Consider the following 8,958-nt stretch of genomic DNA (forward strand, 5'->3'; position numbering starts at 1 on the left):
TGTGTTAGAACTGGCTGTCATGTTAGGTATGGACATTTGATGCGGAGGAATGAGGATGAAAATAGTGGAAGGGGACCACCAAAGTAACCATGGATGGATTATGTGGAAATCGACGTAATGGCTTATAAGGATATTATAATAGGAATGAATGATATAATATGGGAGGTGACGGCAGACAGATCGGTATGGAAGAAGAAAACATGCTGCGCTGATCCCCAATAAAATTTGAATTAGGGCAGAAGCATGATGATTACTAAGACCCAGTTTCACCGATGATCGTTTCTGTAATCGACCTAAAAAATGTCTTTAAGCTGTCTGTACCTTAACATTATTGCCAACACCTTTAAATAACCTTATTATTCTACCCTGTAGGTATAGGTAATACCTAGATGTTGTATGATGTGTAAATTTGAACTCACCTCCATGTCGACCATAAAAATCATAGTCGTCATTCATTCCTCTGTATCCATATTGAGGGTCACCAGCCACGACGGATAGCACACAAAACAAGACGAATATTCCCATAACTATGACGTCACTGGGCGCCATATTTGATTTTATAACCGCGAAAATTCGTATGTAGGTAATTATATGAATGTTTGTTGCTTTTCCACGGAAAACTACAAGATATATTTCGATGTAACTGAGCAGTTATACAGCTTATATATCAGAATAATATATAGGCTCCTTTTTGTCCGGGTGCGGGAAGTAGTTCCCTTAAAACACGGGTAAAAGCTAGTTCTATACTTTTATAAGTCTATCGCACTCAGAGAGGAGTGAAGTTCTGTTGAAAATGATGCGCTTACTGCGTTATATACTGATATTTTTTTATTAATAAATGATACCATTCATGATTGTTTAAATTGTTAATTATGTTACTGATTGCAAGTTATGGATTATGAAGCTATTATTAGTGTTAACACATTAAAACAATAGTATTAAAAATAAACAACGAATATCCAGGAAAAAAACTATTGAACACCAAATATAGTTTTAAATTATATAATCATTGAACAAATAAACAATGATTTATTACTAAAATATAAATACATACAAATCATCTATCTATCTATAGCATTTAAATAATACAGAATTATTTTCAGTACGTAAAATATATTATTTCACTACTTATATAAAGCTACGTAAAGGCAGCTTTGACTACAATATCATCCGTCCACTATACAGTACACATAACAGACATGAGAATAATTTTTATTTTGTGTGCGGTGTGCATGGTGGCGGCCGTACCTGAGCATGGATATAGAGAGAGGAGAGAGATAGAACATCGTCAGTATAAGATTGGAGGTAAGTTTTCTTAATCTTTTTTCGGTTAATAAAAAGATTTATTGACCGAAGTCAACATCAGTTGCATGCACCTCTGGTAAAATCCGTGAGTAGGTATGTACCTAACCGCGATCCTGGTACGTGAAGGGCCCAAGAAGGAACTTGATGGGTTTTAGTCTGTAAGAGTTCCTCGCGGTGCATCCAGGGAGAGGGGTCATTTGATAACTTCCCAACAAAAAAACTACCTGAAGGCTTTTGTCGTGTCGTCGTAACGACAACGACTGAGTATCATTAGGTACCAAGTACAGGGGTGTGACATCGCAAAGTTTCATATTCCGGCGGGCTATACCTATTGAGAAAATCCCACAAGGGATCTGGCTTGACTCGGGATCGAACCCGAGACCCTATACACAGCAATCGTGCTAAGCGACCACACATTGTGCTGGGCACTAGAGTAAAAAATGACTACATGAGTAGGTAACGAAAATATCTTTATTCTTTTGTTTCAGGACCCATGGCTCCTCCGCCGCCTCCTCCTATGATTAATTACAGAAGGCTTCAAACCTATTACCGAGCCGGCGACACCCGGCGACCTGCGCACCCAAAACGGCGACCAATGCGTCGGCGACCAACCGTGCCGGAACCGTTTATGTTTTATATCCCTACCCGTTACTAATTTCAGTTTATAATCTGGAGATGTGCTGTTTTTATTAATAAATATAGATACTCCATGAGTGTATGTCATTCCTTGTACCCTGGATGAAAAGTTGCCTTCCTCGATGAATGGGCCCGATCTATCTAACACTGATAGAGATGAGTCTAATCATACATGAGCACACGCAAAAGTTGTTCAAAGATATACACTCTTCTGCTTAATATGTATAGCGAAATATTAAATTAACCTTGAAGATATTAATTTAATTGAAGAACTTGTTAAGAAATAATTTCTTAAAAATGCGTTTAGTTTCACGCAAAATATCAAAACTACGTTCCAGCTCCAAACGTGAAATTACTGGTATTGACTCATATTCACAACATGGATAAACTCCTCACACTCTCTAAGATCGTATAGATATGTCTCTGTCTCACACAACAGTTACAAGCTAAACATTCTACAAACGTCTGACAAGAACAGCAATCACCACAGATAACGCAAAATAATCAGTTTTCGTTGGTGATCAACAGAAGCCGCGACGCGCCGAAACTGTGTAAAATCTAAAAATACTACTAAAACAATAATTACGTTTAAGATTAAAACCTTAAAATGAGTGGTCCTAACGGGATGTTGTACGGTGGCGATGAGATAGGCGCTCTTGTGTTCGACCCGGGTCACCATTCTCTCAGAGTTGGTTATGCCCAAGAAGATACTCCTAAGGCTGATATTCCAGCCGTAGTTGGCGTTGGACCAGCCACACACGTTCCTGAGCCAGAAGAGAAGGTTCCAGATGGAAATGTCACGCAAACCGGTAGGTTTTACCACCAAAATTCTTCATGTTTCAATCCCATCTTTCATTGTTAAAGTTAGCACTGAATTCTCTCAAATCTAGCTCATAAAAGCAAAACTTTCTTATTAACCAGGCTTATTATACGATATTTATAGATTAATAAACGTAAAATACTTATTCCAAATGTGTTTGAATTGTTGTTTGTTGACAAAGCTTCTAAATATAAACACAATGCAAAAATCATAGTTGCATCAAAGACATCAAAATCCAATAGACTATTTTGTGCTCTATATTGCTTTCTAACTTCTCACATACAGATAAAAGACGACCCACTGACCAAAGTAGCCAAATCAAACCAATAGTTAGTAAGATATGAGCACTCACAACAGTATATGTTGATGACCGCAGTGTAGCATAATTTTAGATTTAGACATGCTGCTGCCCATCTCAGAGTTCATTTGTTTCCCTATGGTAGTTATACCAACAATAAATAGTGTAAAACACTGGTATTCAGCTACATCCGGTTAGACTAGAAGCCAACCCTAACATAGTTGGGAAAAAGGCTTGGAGGATGATGGTAGTTATACCGCCACAACTTGGTTACCTGAGTCAGACAGGTTATAACATTCACAAATAACCTACCTATGTATAAGTAAATAAAATAATATCAGACAGCTTTTGTAAGTCAATTTAGTACATCCAGAGTTATCCCCTACAACCTGACAAGCTACTCCTTTACACTATTGATCATCATCATCATCCATCACCATCTCAGCCATAGGACGTCCACTGCTGAACATAGGCCTCCCCCTTAGATCTCCACAGATACCTGTTGAAGGCGACCTGCATCCAGCATCTTCCGGCAACCTTTACACTATTACTGTTACAGCCTTTTTATCGTAATACTGCTGGGCACAGGCCTGCTCTCATACGGAGAAGGATTGAGCATTTCCTTACACTATTAGACAAAGTATATTCATACACTATTTTTACTACAGGATCCAAAGCCGGTAGTGAACTTCGCCACTACATAGACGTGACAGAGCTACACGTGCCCCGAGCGGGCATGGAAGTGCACACGTACATGAAAGACGGACAGGTCGACAACTGGGACCTGTTTGAGAAGATGCTTGATTATTGTTATGCTAAGGTAAGGAGATATGAGAAATATCTGGAAAATAGCTGTTGTACAAAGTGTGTTGAACCTAATCACATTAAGTCCTATCCATTCTGTGAGTCAAAATATGAATTGGTTTTTTGGGTCAGTGGGTCGTCTTAGGGGCGGAGTTTTGGTTTCATAATTTACTTTTCAGAGTTACAATAGGCCTGTCAAGAGTGTTCTATATATTTTGTGCCCATTTTTGGTCTATTTATTTAAAAAAAATACCAGTTGTTTATATGCATGTTTTATATATATTCTCAAGCCAGTATAATACGAAGTTCAATTTATCATGATTAAATTTAAACATACAGGTGCATAAAAATGCATACTAATAACTATTTTTTAGTTGTCACACCCACTCAAAATCCAGCTAAACATAACCAACTTTTCACAGGTAATCCGATCCCCATCAGAACACCATCCAGCGCTATTCACAGAGGCTGTCTGGACGACTCGACCAGCTAGGGAGAAGTTAGCTGAACTCCTCTTCGAGAAGTACCAGGCACCAGCGTTCTTCCTGGTGAAGAGTGCCGTGTTGGCAGCTTTTGCTAATGGCAAGTCAACGGCTTTAGTGGTGGACGCTGGAGCCAGTCAGACTTCTGCTGTTCCTGTTATTGATGGGTGAGTTTTATATAAATAATTTATCATTATATTTAGCCAGCATACTTCTTAGGAGAGGTTTAGTTAATTTATATAGGTTTGGGCCTGGTCAAATGACAAACTTCTGCTAGGTTTCACACGCAATTTGATTGAGAAATATCTAGAAAATTATTATAATAGCTTCTGCCCGCAGTTTAACTTGCATCCGATGGAACTACTGAGCACAGTGGGCTATCCTCGACTTGAATAGTTTTTCAAATAGGACCAGCAGTTGCTGAGAATAACGCATTCAAGCAATGTGTTTTGTTTGTAACATTTTCGCGCTAAAATTGCTAAACCGATTGTCATAGTTTCCCTTGATCTGGTTCTGGTTGGTTGGTTGATAGGCTGCTTATTATTCAGATTCTTTAAGTGTTTTCTTTGGAGAGTAGGGAGTAGATCATCATCATAGCAGATAGTTAACTAATAACAACGTTTTTTTGTTCATAGCTATGCCCTCGTAAATGCTGCTGTCCGCTCCCCAGTGGGTGGAGACCACCTCGCAGCTCAAGCTAAGCATATGCTGACTAATATGCATATACAGATGCTGCCTATATACAGTATACAGGTATGTTACCGATCTTAATGGCGGCTCACACGATGGTCCTAGCAGTCATTTAATTTAGAGCAATCTTAAAACAACTTATTTTTTACTATTCCTCGTTTTTGGTAGAGTATATTGTTCATCAATGTCTTAGTAACAAACAACAATTTGTAAAGTTCTGATCAAATTAAATATGTTAGTCCAAACACGAGGTACCTGCTACTGACCGTTGAGGAGTTCCGTCGACCCTCAACCTCATCACTCATTCAAGAGTAAAGAGGTCACAAGTCTTAGTAACCAACAGGAATTTGTTAAGTTCTTATCAAACCAAATATCTAAGCCAAAACACGAAGTATCTGCTATTGACCGTTGAGGAGTTCCTTCGACCCTTAACCACTTCTTCATCACTTGTTCTAGAGTAAAGAGATAACAGTCATAGTAACCAACAGGAATTTGTAAAGTTCTCATCAAAACAAATACCTAAGCCCATATCCGAATTACCTGCTATTAAGCGTTGAGGAGTTCCCTCGACCCTCAACATCATCATCACTTGTTCCAGAGTAAGGAGGTGATAAGAGAACGTGAACGCGGTCGCTATACGTTGAAGACTTTGCCAGCAGGATTGACGCACTCCTGGCAGCAATATATGCTGAAGAGACAGTATGAAGACTTCTGTCATTGTGTAGCACAGGTATGCTTATAAAATTATTGACAAACAGTTTTTTTTCTCGCTTTGGTTTGTTTATAACTATGTAATAGAATTTAAGGTCACAACTTTAACCATCTTCCGTGGACGGGATCGTAGCGTCATGAAAATTGGCAGCTGTATTCTGATGACAATATAATAATATGGTACTGTCGAACTGATCTGATGATGGAGACGGAAGATATGAACTGGAACTTCAGTATTGTTCATCATAATTATAGCTGTTTGACTAGCGCTTTCAATGAATTTAATTAAGGTTTTTAATAAATACACTAATTAATTTTAACTCCCTTCTGCCGATAATACACCAAAATAGCGAACGGCCTATACCTAGTACGCTTTATTTCTTCATTTGAAGCAGTACATTATCGACCGGTCGTAATAAGCCTGGGAAACATTGACCACATTCTCATATTTCCATATAAAGTCTATATAAATAAGGAAAGAAATCAATTATTCAACATCCTATTTTACTTAATCTTAAAACAAGATTTCATAAGTGAGAAAGTAACTGTTATCATCCAGCCCTGGGATTATACATTTACCATATTTTATACCAGGTATCAGAAAGCCAGTACGACGAGCGGACAGCAGCATCAGTGCCCTTCAGCCACTACGAGTTCCCCGGCGGCTACCACCAGGACTTCGGTCCCGAGAGGTTCAAGCTCACCGAGTGCCTGTTCGAGCAGTCTCTTGGAGCCCCGCAGTTAGGTAAGTAGGAGAATGTGTCGGGTGTCTCGTACCTAATCTCATTAAATCCTATCACATATACTTTATGATATTCTATGGCAAATTTAGTTTAGTTCTTGTACCCGTTATCGCAGCCTCGTAGTATGTGTGTTGTTGTCGCAGCCTCGTTGTGTGTGTGTTGTTGTCTCCGCGTCGCTGTATGTGTGTTGTTGTCGCAGTATGCGCGGCGGCGTCAGCGTGCGACGCGGACGCGCGGCCGGCGCTGTGTGTTGTTGTCTCCGCGTCGCTGTATGTGTGTTGTTGTCGCAGTATGCGCGGCGGCGTCAGCGTGCGACGCGGACGCGCGGCCGGCGCTGTGTGTTGTTGTCTCCGCGTCGCTGTATGTGTGTTGTTGTCGCAGTATGCGCGGCGGCGTCAGCGTGCGACGCGGACGCGCGGCCGGCGCTGTGTGTTGTTGTCTCCGCGTCGCTGTATGTGTTGTTGTCGCAGTATGCGCGGCGGCGTCAGCGTGCGACGCGGACGCGCGGCCGGCGCTGTGTGTTGTTGTCTCCGCGTCGCTGTATGTGTGTTGTTGTCGCAGTATGCGCGGCGGCGTCAGCGTGCGACGCGGACGCGCGGCCGGCGCTGTGTGTTGTTGTCTCCGCGTCGCTGTATGTGTGTTGTTGTCGCAGTATGCGCGGCGGCGTCAGCGTGCGACGCGGACGCGCGGCCGGCGCTGTGTGTTGTTGTCTCCGCGTCGCTGTATGCGTGTTGTTGTCGCAGTATGCGCGGCGGCGTCAGCGTGCGACGCGGACGCGCGGCCGGCGCTGTGTGTTGTTGTCTCCGCGTCGCTGTATGTGTGTTGTTGTCGCAGTATGCGCGGCGGCGTCAGCGTGCGACGCGGACGCGCGGCCGGCGCTGTGGGGCGCGGTGGTGGCGTGCGGCGGCCTGAGCGCGGCGCCGGGCTGGTTGGAGCGTCTCGCTAAGGAGTTGGCGGCGAGGGCTCCCTCCTCGCATCGCCTCAAGACCCACGCTGCGCCTAATGCTACGGAGAGACGGTTCGCGCCCTGGATCGGTATGAATTTTGATTTATTTATTGGTATCAAACACCTAAAGGCCATTTGTCATTCAATCAATATCTAATGCACACGAAGTGTTGACGTCGTGTTACGCTTCTAAAATGTCCTCTCCAACTTATACGACATCATCATCTCCCAAGCCTTTTTTCAACTATGTTGGTGTGGGCTCCGAGTCTAACTAGATGCAGCTCAGTACCAGAGCGCCATATACGACGATTGCCTATCTGACCTCCTCAACACTGTTACCTGAAGCGACCTTATATGTCTGGTTGTAAGACTTCCTGACTTCTATGTTTGTTATTTTGAAACCTGAACCCACTAGTTTATCGTTCCATCCGAAACACGGAAGAACTGATTTTGACTTAACCTTATGATCTATCCGCTCGGCTTTTACTTAGCTCGAAACAAATAGTCAACAACTAGTTCATACCAAATTTTCCCTTGCATCGAAAAGCACGAATGTCGGTTTTGCACCTGATCTCTCTCCGGTGGTGTCGGATTGGCGTCCCATCGCGCTATGAGAGTGAAGGAATAGTGAGTGCAGTCGTGACTGCTCTATAATATGTCCTGCGCAGCTGGCTGATTTCCTTATCATCACCCGAGTCTTTTCCCAACTATGTTGGGGTCAGCTTCTAGTCTAACCAGAGCTGAGCTGAGAACGACTGCCTATCTGACCTTCTCAACAAAGTTATCCTTAGACGTCATTAATTATTATTATTAATTATGTGCTTTATGTTCGCAGGTGGATCAATCTTAGCCTCAATAGGTTCGTTCCAGCAGATGTGGATCTCCTCACAGGAGTACGACGAGGGCGGCAAGGGACAGCTCGAGAGGAAGTGTCCTTAATACACACAAATATTGTACATTATACAGGCAGATATACTATTTTATATATGTAGAATCATCGGTACGAATCTTGAGCGCTGACTTTCATCTGCGCAGAAGTGATTTATTAGCAAAGAACCAATCCCGAGTGACGGCTATGACGCGATGCGCTGCGGGCCAATCACCGCTTTAGCCCGCCCCCACGCCTCACTTCATACCACAAAAGGGACCCAATAAATCACTTCTGCGCAGGTGAAGGTCAGCGCTCAAGATTCGTGCCGATGATTTATATAAGTTGTTGACGATAGCGGTACGCCATTGGAGTAGGCACTTACTTAGCTAAAAGTAAACAGTCTTGATTGTACTATTTACATATATTTGTACCAGCATTATATTTTTTAATCTGTGTTTAAAAAAAAACTACAGTTAAATGCCTTCTCGAATGGAGTTTTTTGTATGAAGATATAAAATATTGATTAATCAATAAAATGAAATACTTACATATTTGTGATTACATACAGACTTATACAGATTCGAAACATGATGTTCCTTGTATAGATAAAATCGAATTGCATAAGACCTTTTGCGTTACTGTTAAATCCAAG

General features: G+C 42.0%; 1 protein-coding gene across 1 annotated transcript; it reads left to right on the forward strand.

The window, feature by feature from the left end:
- Window positions 1–2,441: 2,441 nt before the first annotated feature.
- LOC110384687 (actin-like protein 6B) lies at window positions 2,442–8,756 on the forward strand. Its single transcript, XM_064042121.1, has 8 exons — window positions 2,442–2,750; window positions 3,728–3,879; window positions 4,286–4,512; window positions 4,981–5,098; window positions 5,634–5,765; window positions 6,341–6,491; window positions 7,324–7,524; window positions 8,271–8,756. The coding sequence occupies exons 1-8, from the start codon at window positions 2,549–2,551 to the stop codon at window positions 8,372–8,374; spliced, it is 1,287 nt and encodes a 428-aa protein (XP_063898191.1). The 5' UTR covers window positions 2,442–2,548; the 3' UTR covers window positions 8,375–8,756.
- The last annotated feature ends 202 nt before the right edge of the window (window positions 8,757–8,958 follow it).

This window comes from Helicoverpa armigera, chromosome 27 (genome assembly GCF_030705265.1).
Source record: "Helicoverpa armigera isolate CAAS_96S chromosome 27, ASM3070526v1, whole genome shotgun sequence".
NCBI classification, from domain to species: Eukaryota; Metazoa; Arthropoda; class Insecta; order Lepidoptera; family Noctuidae; genus Helicoverpa; species Helicoverpa armigera.

Coding starts and splice junctions, on each gene's coding strand:
- LOC110384687 (XM_064042121.1), top strand. CDS start 2,549: ATGAGTGGTCCTAACGGGATGTTGTACGGTGGCGATGAGATAGGCGCT. Junction 4,513..4,980: donor GCTGTTCCTGTTATTGATGG/GTGAGTTTTATA, acceptor TTTTGTTCATAG/CTATGCCCTCGTAAATGCTG. Junction 5,099..5,633: donor TGCCTATATACAGTATACAG/GTATGTTACCGA, acceptor CACTTGTTCCAG/AGTAAGGAGGTGATAAGAGA.